Source organism: Lonchura striata, chromosome 12 (genome assembly GCF_046129695.1).
Source record: "Lonchura striata isolate bLonStr1 chromosome 12, bLonStr1.mat, whole genome shotgun sequence".
Classification (NCBI taxonomy): Eukaryota; Metazoa; Chordata; class Aves; order Passeriformes; family Estrildidae; genus Lonchura; species Lonchura striata.
The window spans coordinates 12,622,461-12,646,272 of record NC_134614.1 but is presented as its reverse complement, the minus strand read 5'-3'; the positions used below and the strand labels follow the sequence as shown (position 1 = coordinate 12,646,272).

Below are 23,812 nucleotides of genomic sequence, written 5' to 3'. Positions count from 1 at the left end.
CTCTCTCCAAAAAATCAAGGATAATGTCATGAAGTAGATCAAGGGTAAATAATTAACTAAAAACAATTGGAGCAACAGGAGACTGGGCTATGGAATGGCCTCTCTTAGCAGGACCTGGAACTACACTCCAATCTTCCAATAGGCTTCAAAATGTGCAGGCAGAGAGAAGGAAGATGCTCTTCCCTAAGGATCTGATCTGCTGTCTGTCCTCGTGGAGCTCAGCAGTGCAGGGAGGAGAGAGAACAAGGACAAAGAGAGGACACCACATCTCAGGGCAATGCTGAAGGGTCTGGTCTCAACAACGTGGCACCTCAATGAGCAGTCTGGACAGGGAAGCAGAAGCTTTGCCAAGACCCACAGAAGGCAGAGGACTTTTGTTCTGAATTGGTATTGAGAAATGCCCACTGAAGCATCTTATCTCCCAGGTCACCTGTGCCTATAAATTAACCCCACTCATGCTCTGCAAGTACACCCCAACAACTCTTTTTTCTGGGCACCATGGAAGCCCAGTGACAAATCCACTGAGATGCCCAGAGCTGCTAGGCAGGGGCTCTCAGACCATTTTTTTCCTCTAGGGTTTTGCATAATATTTAAACACAGTGTGGTGCCAGAGACTAGGAGAGGTTGGTGGTTATAACACTGTCAAGACCCTGTAAGATTCTCCCTCCCCATTTTTCACGCTCTCACTCCAGACCACTGAAATCTTGCCAAGGCAGAGCAGCACCAGTTCAACCTGGAATGTGAAGATTGAAGGCCAGAAGGACGTTGACAAATAAGTCAGGCAGCTGGTCAGTGGTGTCCGAGGGCAGCCCGTCCTCAATCACATCCAGCAGGAACTGCACAAACTGAGAGTTGAGATGTTCTGCACAAGGAGAAAGGGCATTTACAGCACAGTGAAAATAAACCAAGCAGCAAGGGACCATCCAAACCACTTCTGTATTCTTTTATGCTTAAAAACCATTAGTGTCAGCCTCCAGGGAATGAAGGGCTCTTCAAATGGACTAGACAGACCACTGAAGCATCTTTGTGTGAGACACAGTGCAGGGGATTGCTGAAATTTGGTACCCCAACTAGCAATTTTTTTTGAGTAAACAAAACACCGAATCCTGCTCTAGCTTTTGCAGAACCAATGCCACGAGTGAAGGCTTCAAGGTAGGAAAAGATTGGCATTCTTGACCACTGGTTTAGTTAATCTCTTTTAAAAAACCACTAATAACCTAGATCATTGGTAATAACCCAGTTTTCAAATCAGTTATTAGGAAAGCTCAGGAGCTCATGCAAATAAGTCCACCTGCAGGAAATAACTGCCAGGGTTACACAAGGAGAGAAAAACAGGCAGTGTAGAGGCTCATTTCAGTCTCTATTGCACTTTTAATCTTGTGCAGGTTTACCCAGTGTTAAGCTAAAGCTGCTGACGAGATACTTATAAAAATCTCTACTGCATTTCTAGGAAAATTAAGCCCAGAATTTCCCAAATACAACACAGCCGTGGGAAGAAGTGGGCAGGGCTTTCTGGCTGAAATGAGAGGACAGAGGATAAAACAGAGAGAATATTTGCACTTCATAATTGACCACAGTATCCTTATTAATCATCAACATGTTCCCCAAGAGCCTGAACTACAGAGGGCTGTACTATCCTGCTAGAAGAGAGAATAGAAAGAGGCCACATTATGCAGCTGACAGCCTTAGTGGGTGTTTGTGTAGAGATCTGGGATCTCAGCCTCATCAGCAGACAGTCTCCAAAGCAAGTAAGAGGTGTGTGTTTCCACACAGGCCAGCAGTAAAACAAGATGCCACTTAGTCACAGGGATGGGCAAATCCACGTTGCCTGCAGCATGGCATTCAGTCCTCCACTGCTCTAACCCAGATTTGTGCTGCTCTTTGGAAATCTGGAATCTCAGCCCAGTGCTTCAGCTGCCAGGCTCTACTAATAAAGAACAGACCCTACTCTTGCTGGGCGTTCCATGAAGTTGTCCCTGTCCCTTCCCTGTGTGTGCCAGCATGCCCCAGACATCCCATCACAGCTCTGCTATGAGCACAACCCACTCTTACCATAGTGGTGATATGGCAGGGGCTCCCCCATGGAGAACATCATGGCCAGCACCAGTGCAGAGTAACACATCTTTTGATGATCTGCAAGGCAAAGGTTCTGTCATTAGTTCTTCCAAGGATGTGAAACCTTTCCTCAGCTGCAGCTGGGAAATCCACGTTTCACACAGGCATTAAACACTGATTAGCCCACTCCTCATTCCTGTACTGACTGAGCAGTTAAAGGTGTTTTTCCTCGTTTTAGCACACCACACGCCTTCTGTGCCGTGTGTTTCCAAAGCAATTTAAAAATAATCATAACAAGAATCCTCTGTTTTTTTCCCCTTTCACTTCAGAAGATCTGGGCAAACTTGATCTGAATAATTAAAAACCTCCCCTGCACAGTCCCAGGACACATCCCATAGTTATGTAATTGTTGAACCCAGAAAAAGCATCCATCTGGCCAGCTCAAAATACTGCCTGTTCCAACCAACACCACCCCCAGACAGCCGTGCTGCTTGTTACCATCTCTGCACTGCTCTACTTTTGCTACCTCAGCTTTGCCTGAAGGTATAAAAGGTCCCTGGGGAGACCAGATCACTGCTCAGGCTGTGCATCTGCCCACCTCCCAGGCCACACATCTCCAGCACTGATACATCCCACAGCCTGCTAGTCCAACACAATTTTTGCTGGCAGCAGCTATATGTGAATGCTCCAAAGAACCCCTGCCAGTGTCTTTCCTGAATTGTAATTAATGGATACCTCTCCATAAATATTTGCAGAACAAAAAACAAAGTCATCAAATAGGGTCTGTGCCCTTATCAAATGTAGCCTCTGTCCAGTTCAGCAAGTCTGAAGGCAATACGAAAATGAGTATTATTTAGGTTACCACATGTACTGGCTAAATAAAGTTCAGCTACATCTGTCAGAAAGAGCCCTGGGGCACAAGGAGACTGGAGGTGTAATTATAAAAAACTGACCAAAACTACTTTTCATCAGAGGAGAAAAAGGCCTCTTCAATCTATGATGCTTTTCCTGGCCATACTGCTGCCCTGCACAATACACACCAGTTCCAGTGCCCCCTCCAAACCCTTTAGGATATTTCACTTCTCCATGCACAAAGCAATCCATCTCTAAGTATCTGCACCCTGCAGTTTGGCTTTGACTGCACAGGCTGATGCCATCAATGTCACCACTTACTCCTGGACTTGGCCAAAGGACTTGCAACATTTGCAGCTCTCAGGTTTACTGTCAGCATGGGGGAAAAATGCTACTGAGTCATTCCAGCCCCGTGCCCCCTGGAAAGTCAGCAAAGCCTCTCCACTCAGAGCACACTCACACTGTCACAGCTCCACACGATGCCTCAGTTTTCCATCAGCAAGTACTTTGAGTAAAAATAGATAATTTGCAGCTTAACCAGATACTACAGGATGAACAAGATTAAGAGTTTGTAGACCATGTGGCAGCAAAGGAAGGCTGAAAACTGCTGTTTACTCTCTGTAAACAGAGAGGGGGATATTTAATGACTTAAATATAATTCATACTGCTTATATAAGAAGTTCTCAGCTATAAGGTGACAGTGATACCAAAGCACACTGTAGCAGAAAAGGGATCTGACAAACTGTTCACCACATGATTTCTTCATTCTTTCCTCCATGGCTCTCAGAGGAAGGACACTGCAGCAGATAGACACATGGAACTGCTGTTTTCATGTTCCTAGAAAGACTTTCTTTTGTCAACGAAACATTTTCTCTCATCACATCAGGAGCAATGAAATAAAGTGAGAGCCAGAAGCCAGTGATAAACGTGGCAGTAGCAAATATGGAGGAAAAGACTAGAGATGGGAAGGAAGAGACTAGTTTTACACCTCCTTGGTCCATCTGCCATTAACTGATGTCCATTCATCTTGGTTAACAGTAGTCTACATGACCAGGAGGCAAATCTTGTTGTATTTCCCTAGATACAACAAATCAAAAGATGCTGAAACCAGCCAGAAACCTGAACTTGGGGCAAATCCAGATGAACCCAGGACACACACTGCACAGGCTCTACAAGTTTTTGGGAGGGCCCCAGCTGCAGCAGGACAAGACTCCAAGACTCACCATGCTGAAGAACAGAGAGAACAGAGTAACTGTCAGTCAAAATACAGCTTTTTTTATTTTTTTTTAACTTACAGAGCAGCACCAGTGGCTGTCAGAAATTAAATAGTATCAATGCAGCTCTCCTGAAGCAGAGGGACTGCTGACAGACTGATAAGCATCACTGAAGTAGCCATGACAGGTGGGAGAGATACAGCTGTTTGTTTACCAGCCTGCATTGCTGAAAACTACTGAGATAGTGTTGAGAAACTGCAATCATGTATGAAAAGCATTTCTCAGAGGCCTTTGAAAACCTTACTTCCACCTTCTAAACACAGCAGTGTGAAATGTGGGCACTGGGAGCAGACAATTGCCTATGACTGAAGGCAGAAGAACCTGACAGCTGACTTGCATGTAAACTGTGCTGCAACAAGGGAGAAAGTCATGATTACAGACTGGATTATCCCTGTCTGTTTTCTTTGTCATTGTTCTAGCTAATTCTGTCTTGCTGTGGCTTATTAGAAGGTGTTCTAAAGTGGATAGATGTGCAGGCCAGCTGCAGCAGAGAGAAGGAGCTGTCCAGCAGCAGTAAGACCCAAACATCTGCAGAAGAACTGGCCAGCAGCCAACATGCCTACATCAGTCCCAGGGTAAAGTCCTTCTTACCAAAGGCATCCAGCATCCACAGACAGAGCTTCTGCCCCAGCTGCTCTTCTATAATAAGCCAGGAGGGATCCCACAGAGCTGCTGCAGCCAGTTCCAGCTCCCCAGTTGTGTAGTGTTGGCACTGGCTGCTCTGGCTGCAGTCACCCACAGAAGGGATTAGCTATTCCACAGCATGTCACGGATCAGCTGCTATTCCCCAGTTTTTAGTACCAAAATAAGCTCAAGTCATTCCAGGATTCAAGGTCATGCTTTCACACAAGCTTGCCATTTGCTGGCAGCACATGAAGCTGTAAAACACCAGAATGGCAGGAGGGAACTACTAATGCCCTGAAACACCTCTGAAGGACGGACACATTTGGACCAAGGATCGTTACCCCCCTGCTGCCCCACTGTGAAGGCTGAAAGGACTGGATGATGCACAGATGCCACTGCACAAGTGCCTACCATAAAGCTTAGCACAAGGAAAGCAGCACAGGATGAGGACACTGATTTGTGAGGCTCCTGTATCCACACAGTGGTCTGTCAGCAAAGGAGGAGCAGTTTTCACCCTCCAACTGGACCACCTTATAGCAAGGAAGGAAAAAACCCTCACCTTGAGATGATGCTAGTGGAAAGATGATGCAGGTCAGCAGCTCAGAGGATACAGTAAAATCACTTCTCACCACTTCCACTGCCATACTTTTAGGACCCCAAAGCAGAGCTAAGACTTGCTGAGAGACAGGCCTGCTCCAGCCCAAGGACTACCTGGAGATCAGCAGAGGTGTGCAGAAGTCACATAGGGCAGAGCTCAAAGCTCCATACCCATCAAGAGGCTGAATCAGCTGTGCTGTCTGGAATGACACAGCCCCGGGCAAAACACAGCATCACTGCAACCAGGCAAGGAGTAAGAAGGGTGACCAGCCCACTCTGCCAGCACTAAGACAGCTCAGGAACAGGGAAGGAAATAGAATCCTGTTGGGAAGGTGCACAGGATGCTCACCTGGAGACAGGCTTTGTGAATGAATGATGGAGACACAATAAAGTTTATTTTTGGCAGCACAAAATCAGGAGAAATGCTGTCACAGGAGCACAGTCACAGTCCCATAACCAAGTAGCATTTGCTTCTTGGGCAGTAAAAACTCAGCCTGGAGAAGATGCTTCTCAGGCATAACCAGATTAAACACCAAGAGTGTGGTTAAGTTCACTGTACAGAATTTACAAGCAGCAGTAACAAAAGAGGAAGCATAGCCAACACAGAAGTAATACTTGCAGTCCCACACCACCAGCACTTCCTCCTGCCCTGAAATGCCACCCTCTCACCTCTGGAATGCCTGTACTTCAAAGCAGAGACAAGTGCAAAGCCTTCTGCAAGAGGCTTGATTTTCATCTCCCATAGCCCTTTCTGGACACTGGATGAGCCCTGTTCATGCTGCCCAGCACAGTTCACAGTTCAGATTGGCAGTCTGTGGTGGGATGCTGGGGACTGGAATGTCTATTGTGCAGGTTCAAAGTGGCCATCTAGGACATTTACTGGGCTCACATAAAATGGATGGGACAGTCTCTGTTCTCTGCAGACCTGTCAACCCCTACACAGTCTCATCACCAAATTATACCCCTCCACAGCTTCATGACACCCACAACAAACTAATAGACTACAACCAGTTTGCAGTCTTTGCTCTTTTGCAAGGCTGCAAATACCAGGTTCTTCTGATTTGATCCATGTGGTTACTCAACAGCTACTCTAATTGTGGGTCACAATTAGCACAAAACAATGGATTTTCAATGTCCTTTTAAGAGAGCTACGCCACTGCCAGCACTGGTGGTCTACAGATTGGCTTCAAAATGGGGAGCAAAGCTGTGACTGTCCAGGACCAGGCATGTGTGGGGAGCTGGAAGGTAACTCCAGGGGAGTATTACTACCTGTTTCTGGCTGCCCAGAAATAAAGGACACTGGGCTAAGCAGGAGCTCCAAGGGTACAAAGGACATTCCTGTTAGTAGGAGGGACAGGTCATCCTAACAAATGGAGGAATGTGAAGCAGAAGAACATGAGGGTAAAGCCTAAGTATGGAAAGCAAAGAGCTGGGAAAACCTGGGCCATGGCACTATCCTGCAGAGGACCAGGACTGCAATGCTAACAACAGCACTACCATCTCTCTTGGCACATTAGTAAAGAGAAGGCCCTTTAACCAGCACACATCTCATTCACCGCAATGAAACACCAAAAACATTTGGTATAGAACACTAGGGAAAACTCTTTAAGAAACTGCAGAGATCTTCTTTGAGATCTGCAAGTGTCTCTTGTCAGCATTATTAAACAAAACTGGAACAACTCAAATTGTGTTTTAAGACATTTACAAGAAGTGACACAGATCATTAATGGCATGTTCAAGAGCTGGAGGGCCTCACACCGTTGGACTGAAACATCCCTTCCTGTGCATTCCCCAGTTACAGTGGTAATCACCTGAATAACTTTAAAACCAGACACCATATCCCCCCCAAGCACTGGGTATGTAGAGCAGCTGGGAAATGGGGGGCCACTCCTGCTGCTGCAAATCATGTAATGGGAAGACACATTCCCAGAGCTAAGGGAACAGCAGCTCTGGCTCACCCTGTGTGTGAGTCTGCATGTCCCGGGCCAGCTCCATCGGCAGCACAGAATTCACAAGCGTTGAGATGACGGCAGCATCCAAGTTGCACATGGCTCCAAAGCACTTCAACAGCAGCAGGCGCAATGGCACCCTGTGCTCCTGCAAAACCAATTTGTTAGATCAAACCATGTTCTAGAGGAGGGCTCACTCTGAGGCAGACACACAGCTTCTAGAAGTTCCTGTTGTTGGGAAGCCACAGACTTTCCCAGGATGACATAAACCCTGAAGCTCTAGAAGCTTTTAACAACAGTACAGGAATCACTTTACAATAACATTCACAATTGGGCTGGCTATGGGTTGTTGGCTTGTGTGGTCAGAGATCATGTGGCAGCCAGAGCTCAGATCTGAAGATGAATCCCACATCATCAACTGAATCTGGTAACAGACCAACAACTCACACCTGTCCCCAGCAAAGAGACTGAATGTGCTGGGTAGCCAGGATTCTCTGAGCATGCAAAAGTTTTGTGAACACTGCTCTGATTAAGGTTTCCTGACAAGATAACATTTGCAAGCTCTCTTCAGAAAGTTTTGGGACATGCAAGGATTCCAGCAAAGATGATGCTCAGCCTGCACCTCCCATGCAGAAGCTCTGATGCTGTACCAGAGAACACCTGCACAGTCCACCTTCAGCCAACAACTCCAGGGCTCAGAGAACACATGTGAGCCAAGCCCTGGCACTGGGCATAACAACAGCCAGGACTGGAGACCAAACTGCTCCCTACCTGGTCTGGCTTCCTTGGAACTGTGGTCAGAGAAGAGCAGGCAGTGAAAGTCAGCAGGCTCTGTTATGCCCAGCCTGCCTTCCTGCTGCTCTCAGCTATGCTACAGCCCCCTGACACTGAGATCTGGGTTCAGACACAGAAGTGCTAGATGAAAGCAAAATGCCACAAGACTCAATGTGCTGTAGCTGGGGACTTAGAAACAAGATGGGGACAAGTTTTTTACTCCCACAGAGTCCTACAACAGAACATTCCAGGAAGGAGAGGAGCAAAGCAACACTACATAGGTGTTTAAGGCAAAACTTCCATTTCTTCCGCTAAACTGTTTTCCTTCCTCACTCCAAAGCCTTCTACTCTTTATGTACTTTCCCAGCCAAAGTTATTTACTAATGCACAAGAGTGCATCAATTAAAAAGAAGAGCAATCACAGCCTATCAGATCTCCCAAGGCATCCTCTGAAATCTTTCCTCTAGATACCAGTGATGTCAGTGCTGTCCCTCAGTGGGCCAGTAAAAGCAGCAAGCTTTACCCTTGCCAACTGCTAGCTACTGTTCAAAGTCTACAGCATCCTCTGCTCTTTCACACAGCTTTCAGGCATAGCACTGACATTAGCCAGCACTTGAAAGGAATATGCTGCAGTTTCAATGAGACCGCAGAACTGTCCTATCCAAGGGAAACATCTTATATACATTCATTGTACCAACCCTGCTCTTTTGCATCTTCAGGGAAATCTTAAAAAAAGATTTGGTGCATTTTGCCACCTTACCATCTGGTAATACGCCACAAGGGACAGGACAGATTCAAACTCATTCTTCTTGCACATTTTCTTGCAAACTTCTGGGTCTGCATCTGTCTGGAAGAAGGAATTGACAGGTAACTCAGTGACACATCAAAGCAGAAGGTGCCTGCTGCAGGGACCTCAAGGGAGTCCACTTGCTCTCAGATCTCAGTAGCCCCAACATCTCACAAAGAAACTGAAGGCAGAGCACAGAAACCGATCAAGAACCATCACCCTTCATCATCACTCTTCACCATCAAAATGGATTCTTGAGAAATGTCTCTGCCATAGAGCACATCTCAGGCTGAAAATATTTAACATGACCCAAACAGCACCTGATTGAGAGCATCCCGCAGTTACACAGGGCAGCTGCAGCACTGCTCCCATCCTGAGATGAACATCTTCTCCCACCCCTAGGTTATGAGGAATGGTTGCACAAAACCCCATTTATCCTTGACCTGCAGGCCCACAACAAGGCAGCACAGGCTGTATGCAGAGTGACAAAGACCTTGGCATTTATTACAGAAAATGTACCTGTTTTCTCCAGAACTGGAGAGGACTATAAAATAGTGCCAGAGCAAACCCCACACCAGTACCCCTAACACAGACCATGTCACTGCACTGAGTGCAGATCCCAAACCATCCCTGGACACAGATAGCCTTGTACGTACTAGTGAGAGCACTGGGACAGCAATCCCACTGCTGCTCACCGTGGGCATGTTCCTCTCCTGTATGCAGAGATGTGTGAGATCATTTATACTTTCTCACAAAAACAGTTTTAAAGCTTGCTTTCAAGGCAACCAAAGAATGTTCTTTGCATTTAATGAGCTTAACCCCACAGGTACCTCCCAGCAATAGAGGAAATCTTAAGTGGAAAATGTTTTAAATGGGCTTAGGAGTGCAACAACCCTTACCAGAGACTTCCAGGTTTTCTGTGGCAGGGCAGGTTGGGTTTTTTGGAGGTGAGGGTTTATATCCTCTTGTGATGAGTAAATACCAAAACTGCCATGAACAGCTCAATAATGCTTTTCAGAACAGTTTTGTATGGTGGAATGGAGACTAAAGGCAGCTCAAGAGCTCTGCAGAGACCAGAGAGAAGGGTAGGACTTACTGACACTAAAAGGATGCACAAGAAACCTGTGCTCCCGAAACAGCAGATCCAGTGGCAACACAGGAGTGAAGGAGGTCAAAAAAAAGGAACTTCACCAGCGCTGTCTGTTCTGGTCTGCCTGTAAAGAGAGGAATTTACTCACCAGGATGCGAAGCAGCTCCTCCAGGTAGCAGCAGATGACATTCTCATCCTCATAGAGCGCCCAGCTGCGCTGCTGAGCATCATCCTTGTGCCTGGCCAGATCTGCAAAGATCACCTCCAGCCGCTGCTCGTCGTGGCAGATCTGGCCCGAGGGCAGCCCCGCACTCAGGTTCTGCACGACAGCAAAACCACTGGTTAGTGGGGCCCTGTTGTTTGGGTGCCTGTTTCCTGCAATCTTGTCTCACAACTGGCAGCTGACCTCATTCAGTCAAGAGCTGGCAGTACAAAACCAGCTAGTTTATGACACATGTTATTTCAGATTGCATACTTTTGAAGCCTCTACCCTTTGCAGATTCTGGAAATCATCCTGAGAATGGGAAAAGCCAAACCAGCCCAGTATGGGCCAGGATCACTGCCAGGCAGCAGCACAGCACCCCCAGTAAAACAGCCATGTCCTGACAGCAGACCACCATACTGCACAGCTGCCTCGAGGCAGGAAAAGTTCCCTCTGCTGCCCACCCCCTCCAGCCTGAAAGGGACAGATCTGCCCTGAATTCATGGCTCAAGAGCAGGGACTTGTATGGTGCTCTCCATGCCAGCTGCTCTAGGCCTGGATCCTCTGCAGCAAGAACAGGAACCAATTCATCATGGGCTGCTTTGGTTTTGCTTCATTCCAAATAGAAGAATTCCACTGCTCACTACATCTCTGAAGTGTGTAGTTACTCAGTAAACCTTACTGCACCCATTCCATTCTCAAACTGCTGTCAACTGTATCCCCACCACTTCTGCCTCACACACAATCCTTGCCATGAAGGTGTCACTGTTCAGTTGCCTTTCCTTGGCTCTTCCTCTCCTTCAAGAAAGAGGGAGTGGTGAGGGTGCATTTAACCCACCTGAACAGCTGCCGTGCTCTGGGATTTAGGATAAGCCTCTAGGACCTAAGTATGTCACATAAATCACTTGGCTTCCTGAAAGCAAGGCAAGAAGGGGGAGTTCAGCACATGGAACTGAGCTGATCACAGGTGATGTGCCCAGGCACCATTAAGAGAGGTAAGGACTAATTTGTGAAAGAGCTTAAATTATATACACAACGGTTTGGCATCAGTGACAACAAGTAGCAGGAGATCAGCAAGATGGAAGTGAACCAAGCTGAGAAATTCAAACAACAGGGAAAACCCACTCACTGAGACCAAATTCCTAAAAATTTTTGGATGAGGCTGTCTTACCACATCCAACATGTGATCACTCAGTGAGAAAAGGCCTTTATAACTTACCAGCCAGGAACCTGGAACCTCAGAGAAGACAGTCCTTCCAACAGGCTGGCTGTGCAGGCAGGAGCAGCAAGCCTTTAGGCAGACTTCACTTTGGGAGCAGAGCAGATAGATTTTGTATGGAGACATGAGCCCATGTCTTGTGCCAGTTGTGACATCTGCACATGGGTGGCCAAGTGCAGGAGCTGCACTCTTCCTGCCTATCCCCACCCTCCAGTCCTCTGGGGAAACCACTCCATATTTAATAGTAATGTCTTGCCTTCTTTATTAGAGACAGAATTGTTAGTCATTTGCTTTGGGGTATGAATTAATTTAGGACTTCAAGTCCATGCTTCAGTTATAAAACAAAGAAGTTTTCTTGTTGCTGCTTCTTACATAATTTTTGTCAGGCAGGTAATGAAGGAAGAAGCATGCAGGTTTAACACAAGCCTCTGTACACTCTTGAAATTTTGGTAAGCTGTGGGTGGCCTAGCAGAAAAGCAGGTAGCAAGCTGTAAGAGAGCACAACAAGCTTTCAAGAGCTGAGTATAAGCATAAGAATTTCCCTCTGAATGGTGGTTTATCAGAAGCAAATACATTAAGAGACTTGCTTCATCTTGCCACCCCCCTGCTTCTCCTTAGGAGGACCTACAGCACTGCAGTGTCACCTGCCTGTCCTCAAGTGTCCCAGCTGCTTGGCCATAATGTGCCTTACATCCTCCTCACTGGAGCATTGCAGGGCCAGTCCTACCTCAATCCACTGCTGGGACTCTTTCTGGATGACCATTTTAATGAGTATTCATTTTAATGATCCCTCTATTCAGCCTCTTACCACTAATCTACTTTCTCCAATCCTTCATCTGCAGCTCTTAATGACTCCACTGAGCATCAGGCTTGGATGGACTTGGATGAGATCAATCCATTAACAAGCTATTCCATCTGACCATGTAACTACACCTTATGCTGTCTCAGTGCACTTTCAGCACCATTCTCAGCCCTCCCATCACGAGGGTCAGGTCTCTGCTTATTAAACATCTTAGCAGCTACTACAAACTGCAGCATCATCATATGGTCATTTCCAGGAATCTGCTGGCGAGCCCATAAGCAGAAGGAGGTTTCAGTATTTCTAACAATGCCACTTTGCATTATCTTGCTGCTTCAAATAGTTCCCTGCCCCCAGCCCACCACAACAAGCTGCTACAGGGATTTCAGTCTTCCTGAGCAGCCCAAAACCATTTTGAGAACTTTATCATACACACATTTCTCAGAGGTGGCCACATCTGCCATGCAAACCCAGTTGCTGTCCTGGCCATTTCTTCTTTTCCCACTCCCATGCCTCCCTCCCCCCCACCCCACTAGCAAGTGGAGTGGATCACCAGTACCATGGGTACACACATCTTCCCTCCAGATGAGCCCCAAAATCATACAGCAGGTTTTCAGACACATTTCATGGGGACTGCTGTGGGAATTCATCCATCCTCTGGGAAGCACACCACTCCTACAGAAAGCAGACAGATAACACTGGTCCCAACACATGCAGAGCTCCATGCTCCTCAGCAATTGCTAAATGAGATGAAATGTGGTGCAAGAGAAATGCCTGACTTCAGCTGAGCCAAATGTCCCAGGACAGGCCTTTCACTCACACACACAGCAGCAGCAGGTCTGCTCTCAGCTGACCCAGCCCCATCCAGGGCAGGTGAGCTCTGCAGGAAGGCAATGTCGGCAATGCACACACCTGTGGGTGTCGCAGGGAGAGAGCAGCACTTGGCTTTCAACCCCCATGTTAGCTGTGCCTCAGAAGAACTCTGCAGCCTTCACTGTTCAGGGCTCCAGAGATGTCCTCAGCAGCTCTCTGGAGGAGTAGAACCATCTACAGCTGAGCTGGGATAGCTGCATGCAAAGACTCTGCCACAGACCTTCATAAAGGCTCTACCAGAAATTACCAAGAAAAAGGCCAGCCTAGGCACTGATGTGTTACTCCTGCCCTCCAGATTCCCTTTTGTTACACTATTTCACTGAGGAGTCCTCCTAACAGACCAGCCAAAGCACTCACACTGCTGACCTTCCCTTGTCCCTGGCCAGTGTGGGGACAGAGCTCCCCTGGGGAGCAGCCTTTGTGTCTTGTCCTTAAGCAAAGCTGAATCAACAAATGAATGGGAGGGCAGCTTCAGGGGAAGGAGAGGGTTTCAGCCACATTAACCATGAGGTTTGCCAGAGCTTGTTAAGTACAACAGGTGCTGGTGATGGGCAGCTGGGAGCAGGTCACAGCACAGCACTACAAGGGGAACCCCCTTTAGAAACACACCTCTCATGCCTACTTTATGACTTCTTCCTCCATCTCCGACACATACAAGAATAGTTTTACCTAACTCAGAAGCCTGGGCTCAACTAGAAGACCCATATACATTACACATCTCTGTCAGCAGTTTTCAAGCTTAAGTTTAAGGCAACCGGAAGATGGTTCTGAGTCACAAGTACAACACAGCAATGCGATTTAAATAAAAAGCAGGTAAGTGGTTTCTGAGTTCTCCCTCTCAAGGTGCAACTAGCTTGAGCATTGGCCACTTCTGGTTGTCTCACACCAAGTTTAATAAATCTGCAAAACTCCAATCTCCTTAGACATGACATTCCCTCCTCTCAGGTGGGAGATAACCCAGCAGAGCTGATGGCAATCACATATCACCAAAACCTACTAATCCAAGTGATTCTCTAGAAACACAAAGATCAGGGAGCATCTTTACATATGTCTGAATTTCCAACGAGTTCCCATGAAAGCCAGCTCCAGTTTCGACAATCACGGCAATGCTGTCTTTGAAAAGAGGTTTCAGTCCCTTTGTGTGTCTTACCCAGTCACTGTGACACTTATCAGGAGCTAGCTCATGGACAAGAGGGGCCATTTCCAAGGCCAGGCCAAATGCTGACACAGGGGAGCCAACTTGGCAGGTTTGCACCTGCAGATCCCAAATAGTATGATACCTCTGAAGTATCTTTCCTAAGGTGTGAGTTCCTCAGCACCCTCCTTGTTTTTGCTGTTCCCCCAGCTTAGTCTTACATTGCCTCTAAAAAGCAGCAGCAGATGTCCCAGCACCTTTTATTCTCTAAAAAAAAACCACGTGCTTGTACAGACTCCATGCTGGAGGAGCAGCAAGGTAAACAAGAGAGAAGTAATACTCAACCTTCAGAAGGCACTGGGGATAGAAGAGAGGTAATAGATTCTGGAATTGATTTAGTAAATCAGTGAGCTGACCTTAAATTAAGACTGGAAAAGGAATAGAAAGGATATAACTAATTAAAGAACATGATACAAAATGTTGAAGCAGGTGTGGTATCTACTATGAGCAGACCAAAGCTTTAAATCAAAGCTGAAATCTCACTCTGCTTTAGGGAGTAAAAGAAAAACCTTGAAAAATATGCAAGAGACAAGTTGCCATGTATTTGCATGGACTGGGGACTAGAGGGATTTTAGAAGCTACAAATTAAAGAAAAAAATTCCTTGACCTAGAACTGACAACTCAGCAACAATTCTACACAGAAACCCCTGAGACTGTGGAATGATTTGGTATAATGAACAACACAAAGTCAAAAATAATAATCTGTACCACTAAACCACACTAGTGAAGCTACAGTAATGCAGTCACCCCCCAAGTACATGTGACCACCCTTTCAATTGTCAGAGCTAGTCTGCAGCAGGTGAACAACCTCACCTGGGAGCAGGCCCCCACATACCAGCAGAGCTGTATCATCTGGCTGGGACACTGAGAAAAAAATGCACACCAGAGCCACAACCTTTACACCTGAGCACTGTGCAAGCCCATCCAGGCTCTCCTGAAAGCAGTATTGCTCAAGATAGATATGATGAGGTATTATAAGACGGGACAGAATCTTCTGCTGTGTCTCCATACGTTACTGGTAATTTTAAAATCCCGCAGATATCATATCAGTTACCAGAAGATCCATACTACTCCCTGCACCAGCATCACCTTCTTCCCAACCTTTTCAGACTGGTCTGCAGCAATGGCCATGAAACTGAGGCTTTCAAATCCCCTCTGCAGAAACTTGGCACTAAATAATTTTTGTGGAATTAAGCTTATTGTATCCCAAGTACAGGTATTAATGGTAAAAATAATATTCAAATTTTGGAAAATGTGCAAATATCAGAAAACTGAACTTCTCAGCATGCAATTCAGAGCAAGAACATTTGCTTGAAACAGCTAAATTTTTTTGCTGAATCTAGATCATACATTGACAGGGCTTTGTTATTGGAGAAGGAAGCAATTAACTACTGGGTTATGGCCACAGAGACTTGATTGCTTATAGGGCCCTCTATTCAGTACAAACAGCCAACCAGATTATGATTTTATGTAAAATTTGAACGTCATTAGTTCTCCATATTCAAATGCCTCTGAACAGTTCATTATAATCTTGCTATTAGCAATGGAATTCCAATCTTAGAAGTTTATATGATGTGCACTCCTCAGGGCTGCACTGAGCAAGTGGGAGCTGAAATTTATTATCCATCCAGCTAAAGCAGAGGGCTGCACTTCACCATTTCAATGACTGATGCAAAAGGAGAATGATAGGATTATTTTGACATAAGGTTTGTTTAGAACAAGCTCAAGATAATGTTCCAACTCAAGGCTATGTTGTACATCTGCAGCTCACCTGGGGAATAAACTCACCTGCTTTCCACTTCTCTGCTAACAGTACTAGGACCTGACTTAAACCCCTTGAATTCCTGGTTCCCCTGGATAGATATTTACCCCTGTCTAGCACCTTTCCATTTGGGATCTCAATGCATTTCTCATCCCAAACATCAGGAACTCATTGAGCTCGTAACACCTTATCTTTGATGCTCAGAGGGGGTGTGCAGCAGTCCCCACTCCAGCCTCACACACGTTACCTTACTCTCCACCACGGAGATGAGGATCTGCTCCATGATGCTGCTGGTTGCAGGGACAGAGGTCTGGATGTGGCCGATGACGATGCCAATGGCCACACGGGACAGCTCGTAGCTGAGGTGGGTGTTCCTGCGCACCAGCTCGATCAGTTCAGCACCAATTGTCTTGGGCACGGAGGCCACCAGGCCACTGGGTTCTGCTGGCAGTGACTCCACCCCAGCTGCCTTCTTATCCTCCAGGCAGAGGTTGCTGAAGGCGTCCAGGCTTGCAGGGGGAGGCGGGGCAGTTTTCTTTACCTGAGAAGTCTTCTCCCCATCCACATTGTGGGACCTCTGGGTCCCCCCTTCGGCTGGCGGTGCTGGGGCAGCCCTCTTGGACTGGGGAGATTTGCTGTGATCCTTTGGGGAAGTCCCATAGCGGGAATGGCTGACAGAGCCGCTGTCCAAATTGCGCGTGATGGTGGTGTGGACGCTCCGGCTCGGGACAGGGGGCGGGGTGTTGGCAGGACTGGAGGTGGCTGTTGGGAGAGCGGTCTCAGATACAGAAGAAGCAGTGTACAGGGTATCCAGGGATGTCGTGCTTATAGAGGAGGCACTAGAAGCTGACCCAGGAATAATTTCAACAGCATCTGAAAGGGAACAATTAAACATGCCTTAGCAACAGCATCAAAGGAAAAGAGAAAAAACCCAAATTGCTATGGCACAGTCCATTAAAAGGCTCATTGTGCATTCGACCAGAGCAGTTTAACTCCTCTTCCTGCCTCACTTATCTCAAAGCAAAATTGTACCAGTTTTCTCTGGAGCATTCCTACACAATCACCTCTTTAGAAAGGGGAAAGCTACTCTGATGAGATGAATACCCTTCAAAGGGCTTAGTGTTTTACACAGGGGAAGGGAGGGAGAGATGGACAGAACTAAGGGACAGAAAGGTCTTTTCCCCCTGGGTTAGGCTTTTTCTGCATTAAGGACGTAATCCCTCACTTTTGAAAGATGGTGCCTTAGAATTGCAAGACACAGAAGGCTTCACACACAAGCCTGTACCTCCCTCTTGCACTGACCTCATGCTTAGCACTGACAGTGGAGGAAACACTTGACTGACAACGTCTTTAGTCCCTCCCTTTCAGCACTCTCCAACGTTTGATTATGAGCTCTGCAGCCCTGCTAGCACCCATTGATTTCACTAGCCTCCACACTATCTGCTCTACTGTATTTCTCTTCCCACCTCTAGTTTTGAGTAGCTCTAGCAGTGGGAATTCCACCTTCCAAGGGAAAAAAAATCCACAACAAGCAAAGCAATATTAAGATTTTTCTTTCCTTTAACTTGATTTTATATATAGTTTTGGTAAATCTTATCCATTAGTTTCAAGTGGGCAGAAATGTATCTGAGTTCTTCCCTGACTATGAAAACAATTACTTGGACAAACAGAGCTTCCCAAGAGCAGCTGGTATTAGTGCTGGAAGAGAAGGAGCTGTACCCCAAGGCTCTCACCTCTCACAGAAGGTGTTACACCCAAAGGAAGGAGCAACGGGACTGATGTGAAATGCCTTTGCTGCCCTTCTGCAGGCAACTCCAACCCTTCTTGCTCCATCAGTGCTTGGAGCCCTCCACTAGTCCATCCACCACTCCTCTCAAAGTAAACACCACCTAGGCAGAAAAACTGGGCCCTTCACTCCCACACAGGTTCAGTATCCTCCTTTTTCCTCCTTCTCACAGAGGATCGTTTGTGACTCATATCTCCTCCTAGGCTTCATTAAATAATGAGTTGAAGGAAACTGACCTTTGCAAACTCTCACTACTCCAGTGAAAAATGGCTCAATACCATTAAGTACCATTAACGAAGTTGGTGCCAGTCCCAGGTCTCAATTACCTGCAAGTCAATAGCTCTGCCCTGCTCCACACAAGGGGACACAAGTGGGCTTGAAATGGGCTGTGTGTCACTAATGACATCACTATCACAGCACAGCAGAGCACTTGGGCAAGATGGCAGCAAGTCAGGATAAGCACTACTCTGTCAACCCAACCACGCTGAAGATGGAGAAGCTCCAGCCCTGACCCATGATCCTGCTCTCAGGTGTTTCTCACTAGCTGCCCCTCTGCCTGTGGGCAGCACATAGGCAAATGTGACCCTGGCATTACTACTGCTCCTTACAGGCACCAGACACTGAGTTAATGGAAATCCAACCACTGTACAAACAAAGTGCTCAACAGATTGGGAGTCAAAAATAAGACTTGAGACTGCATTAAAAGCCAGGGAGTTCCCCATATGAAGTATCACACACTGCACTGCAAGGGAATGCTCCCTCTGCCTTGTTGGGAGACAGCCATAGTGTCTGTGGGAGAAAAGGGATCTTAAACCACTGACTTAGTGCACTAGCCAGACTAGCCACATGAGCAGGCAGAGAGTTGCTCCTTGGAGAGCCACAGGCACTGAAGGAGCAGGGAGGTGCTGTATCTGGCACCCATCCACAAGCTGCTCTGACCCTCCCAAATCAGGACAGGCTTGAAGGAGCACTGGTCACTGCTCAGGACCACTAGCATTAACACCCATAGGAATCAGGCTGTATACGTTTTACAGATATATTTGTAAGGATATAAACCATATCAGAATTCAGGGAATGGGTAAGGATGCTCATCTAAGCACAAAGCAGAAGTATTCAGGCCTCATGGCTGTTACATCACCCAGTGTCTACTTCATGCCCAAGACCTGGAGACCAGTTTGTCCTTACTTTTAATGGGAGCAGCAATCTGTGTGTTCTTGCGCTTCTCTGGAGGTGGGGGGGTGACAGGAGCAGCACGACGAGCCTGGGGTGGGATCTGTAAGGAGAGATTTCAGAGCAATCAAAGGAGGTTGACAATAAAGATATTCTCTTTGTGAAGACTTTTTTCTCACATGCATGTGTAGATTTGTCCTTACATCTCTCTTGTCATTTGGGGCAGTTTTCTCAGGAGGACAGATGCTAATGGGCGGCCTCCTAGAAGAACAAAGCAGGACTCAAACTGACTTCATCCCCTCCCTGTGACAGGCAAAGCAGCCCTTGTTTAATTGCTGTGTTCAGAAGCACATGGCACATATGTCATGTAGACCTGTCGAGCATTTACTCCTCCTTTATTCCAAATGCAATCCCACACACTTACCACGTCTCCACATTACTCTCAATAGCTCCACAGAGGCTGCAAACAGAGTGTATTTACACACTCTTCTGGAGAGATCCATTACATCAGTTACAAATACCCTTGCAGAAAGGCAAAGCCAAGGACTGAAAACATGTAAATGCCATTTCCATGCTTTCAATGCTATTTCTGCTCATGCAGGAAGAAAATAGGGTCTGACCCTCTGTGCAATACTCTGCTACCTATAGAAAGACTCACTGGGAAAAGCTTTGCCAGGGAGTTACTCTAACTCTCTACATCTGGGGTTTCTCATGCAGGTCTCTTCTTCTAGGATTGCCAAGCCAGCAGTGCAGAACTGCCAGCCCCAGACCCCTACACTCATATTTTCCTATCAGATCTAAACACCATGATCACCAATATCACATTCACCCACAGTTACTCCAGTGAGATGCAGCCTTAGGGCACCACTGAACACAGCAGCCAAACTAGGTGGGAGCACATTGCATCAATACACAGCCCCCACAGCCCAGCAACTCAGGGCCAGGAGTCTGCTTGGGACCTCTCAGGACTACTGGGATTCAGAGCCTGCTGCCTCAAATGTGCCTCTGCTTTTATGGGATACTGCAATCACTGTCTGTGGCCAAACCTCCTAGGGGAGCACAGGAAGGGAAAGGAGGTGATGGTCTGAATGTCTTGGGTAACCCAGCTTCCAACCATTTGGAATCTACAATGACATTCAGTCCATCACAAGTGAAAATTTCCAGTTTTGTTTAGCCCTGGAAGAGAAGTTTTTCTGTGCCCTGTCATTGCTGACTAGACCTATATAAACACCACAGAGGGCACAGAGCTCTGCCACCCCAGAGTGAAAATCTGAGACAGGCCCCTGAAGTGTCTCTATTTTATATTAGCTCAATAGGAGAATGAAAAATGTATTTTTTTCCCCCAGATCCAGGAAGGGCAAAAACTTTATCTGGAGCAAAGATATTCCTATAAATAAAACACCTTCAAAAGCCACCTCAAATATTCAAGCCTCTATGATAAAAGCTGACAATGTGCTCACAGCACATGTCTAGATCCACTAGAAAAGTGAAGACAGCAGTTTGCACAAAGACTTTTAAAAAAAGATCTCTTAGTCCCTTTCCCACCCAATACCAAATTCATCCAACCTTATACCATGTAATACAAAAAGTCACTTTATGAGTGCCTTCAGCCAGTGAATTAGCACAAGACACTGCTGCAGACTCCCTGCCTGCACACTCGGCTCTTGTCAATCCACCCCACATTGTTCTCTGGATGGAATGCTATCCAATACTTGCATACAGCTTCAAAAATTATCTGTGTTGGTCCAAAAAGAGACTGCACAGCTGAGAGAGGTCAAGCAGATCAGGAGGGGTCTTTGCATTGCCATGGTCGGCAGACTGGCCCCAAATCCAGAAAGCTCAGCTGTGCTAAAAGCAGAGCCCTGTCTGCAGAGTGCTGGAGCTGACAGCACGAGTTGGAGCTGCTTGGCATGGCACAGCCATGATTACTGAGGCAGTGGGATTTAGCAGACAGGCAGGCTCAGAGCTTAGCACAGATGCATGACATTGTTTGGAGATAGCGAGGGTTGGGTCATTCTGGAGAATTTCCATGGCTTCCAAATTTACCACACAAGTTTAACAGTTATTACAGGCTAGTGCTTAAATTAATAGATGTACAGACAATGCTAGCCCAGCCCCTGCCAGTTTAGACAGCCACACACCACAGCACAAGTGGCTGTGAGAAAAACATGAAACATCACTAGAATTTGCCTGTGCTTGCCCAAGATGCATGGCCAGGAGCTGTAACTGATGGCCATTCCCTCCCTCCACCCCACATCCTAGCCACTACTTGGGGCCAACAGGAGGATGTAAACCACCAAAACCCCCACAGGGAAACCCTTCTCCTCTGTGCAGCTGCCATGCACAAGGTGACCACGCAGGAGTTCTTGAAGTTCAGATCCCACCTGTCCAGAGGGGAAAAGATGAGGGACCTTAACAAAGGTTTTAAGAGAAGCAATTGCACTTGTGTTGAAACTCTCCCTTTCCCAAGGTCTCTATTAGGGCACTGTGAACTTTCTCAAATGCACAGATTACACACATCCGCTGCCTGTCCTTCACTCTTTTGCAAGGACTGGTAACAGACTGTGCTATGACACAGAGCTGACTTTACCACAACACTCCCATTCCCTTCGCAGCCAAGCAGGCAGAGAACATCACCACTCTGACTCCTGGGAGCAATGTTATTATAGTAGTACCCTTTAAACAAAGTAAGAAAACAATAAACCAAATTAACAATCTCCCACCCACCATGTCCTCCAGGCAAACTGTGCCAAGCCAGACACACTGGTCTGTAGCAAAGGTTTCTGGAGATGAGCATCACAAACTCACCAAGCTGCACAAATGCAGCAGACTGACTAAAATACTCCAAGAGCCCAACCTCCACCCTTGGCAGCTGGTATGGCAGCAGCCCCAGCCTCCCACCTTATGCTGACTGCGGAGGAGCTGAAGCACAAATGCCCTCACCAACGACTGCAGCCAGTTCAGTCCTGGGAGCAAAACCACTGAGGGGAAACTTCAAATTTTGTTTAGGTTTTCAGATGCAAACAGTAAATACACTTGAAAATCCCAAGCAATGAAAAGCATATGCCAAGACCTCTGCTCCTCTGGAGCTAGTGAGAAAGTTTAGATTTCAGTACGTCTCCTCTTAGGCTACTGCATAACCAGTTGAAGAAAGCAATGCTGCTTCCTTCACTTTGTATTTTCAAAGCACTCAGGAAATCCACCAAGCTGTTAAAATCTCAAGGAACCCTTTCAGCACAGGGCTAAGCTGGAAGCTCTTCAACTGCATCCTCAGTGCCACCCAGACAGAAACAGTTCTTTGTCAGCCAAGGGAATTTGTCTTCCTCCTTTTTGGCAAGCCACCAAACCACAGACCAGATAAAGACAGGGAATCAGCATGGAGAATGGGCTGTAAGGTGCCCCATTTGCTTAGCCCATAATGTACAGGCTTGAGAATGGAGCTTGTTTGACTGCCAAAGAACAGAAATGAATACTGAGGAGAAAAATGGGGTTTGTAGGAATTGCTGTGTTCAGCCAGAGTGAGCAAGAGCTACCGTTCATCTCCCCAAACTCACAGTTCTTTAAGTGTAAAACAAGCCTCATCTGCTAGGGGTGGCAGCAGATCAGTGCCTTATAAACACAATATCTCCAAACATTCAGCCTAGAGAGATGAAGAAAAATTACAGTGCATGTGTTCATCTGTAGGAGGAATAAAATGCTCATCCTTGCTTGGCGCCTTTAGCCCTAACATCCACCTACACCTACACAGGGAAATCTGGCACATCATTCATCCCCAGCAGCCACAGCCCCATCCTGGGCTGCTACTTTGAAGCCTCACTGACGCCACACTGTAACCTTGGAACTGCGTGTCACTGAGATAAAAAAAGAGCTGCTTTAAATATTATTTCCTGCTATTTACCTTTAATTCATCATGATAAGCAACCTTCAGACAAAGCAGGATCTTTGGGGTATTTTTTGGCTTTTTGTTTTGAGTAGTATAAATAGGCAGCCACAGCAGATAAAATACTTAAGGACCAATGATCTTGTGCAGACATAAGGGGGAAATGAAGCAGTGCTGAGTGCTTGGAGGGAACTCTACTGCTCATGTCAAAACTGCTTTTCAAAGCATTCTCCAGGGAGCCTGCAACTCTTAGAAAGTTGCCAGGAGATAGTCACACAGTATGGAGTGGATTTCGCATGTTACCATAAAACCATGGACCCTCAAGAATTCCAAAAAGCATGACAAGTGAAAATGGCAGAGGAACTGTTCCAGATTTCTTAGACACCAACACTTTACACTGCAGTACTCCCAGGTCAGCAGCACAAACACCTGATTTGTAACTTCAGCTGCAAAGGCATTTTCTCCACCAGGAAAAGAAACATCACAGCACCAAAGGAGTAACCTAGCAAGTGTCCAGCCACTGTTACCTGATAGAGACCTTCATCCTCCCCCTCGAACTCGGTGTTGGGCAGGCTGTGGTGCCGCTCGTACCCTGTCCGGCACACCCCGTTGGGCTGCCGGGACACATCCAGGTGGTGATCACTGGAGGACTGAGTCATAACCGTCCCCTGTGGGGTGGGAGAGTGGCTTTTACGGGACACAGTCTCCTTCCGGTGATGGATCAGTTTTCTGAAATGGAATGATGGCATCAGGAAGGACAAAGCTCAAGGGAGTGACCATGCTGCAACATTTAAACTATTTTTTAATGATTTATTGCATTTGGGCTATATATACCAGAATGGGCTACGTTACTCTGAACACCAGCTCCAGTTTCATTAACAACTAAGGAAGCACTTCTGGGGGAGGAAGGAAGAGGCTTTGCAA

The 23,812-nt window shown here is 46.7% G+C and overlaps 1 protein-coding gene across 1 annotated transcript in view; it reads right to left on the bottom strand.

Annotated features, from left to right (window-relative positions):
* Nucleotides 1–23,812, bottom strand: part of NCKIPSD (NCK interacting protein with SH3 domain) — a 52,464-nt gene that overhangs the window by 6,659 nt on the left and 21,993 nt on the right. The window contains exons 3-10 of the mRNA XM_021532341.2: nucleotides 23,416–23,617; nucleotides 19,024–19,111; nucleotides 16,300–16,925; nucleotides 10,151–10,321; nucleotides 8,886–8,972; nucleotides 7,361–7,499; nucleotides 2,053–2,133; nucleotides 734–862 (exon numbers count right to left, since the gene is read on the bottom strand). Coding sequence (XP_021388016.1) covers nucleotides 734–862; nucleotides 2,053–2,133; nucleotides 7,361–7,499; nucleotides 8,886–8,972; nucleotides 10,151–10,321; nucleotides 16,300–16,925; nucleotides 19,024–19,111; nucleotides 23,416–23,617 — 1,523 coding nt within the window. The remainder of the gene's footprint in view (nucleotides 1–733; nucleotides 863–2,052; nucleotides 2,134–7,360; nucleotides 7,500–8,885; nucleotides 8,973–10,150; nucleotides 10,322–16,299; nucleotides 16,926–19,023; nucleotides 19,112–23,415; nucleotides 23,618–23,812) is intronic.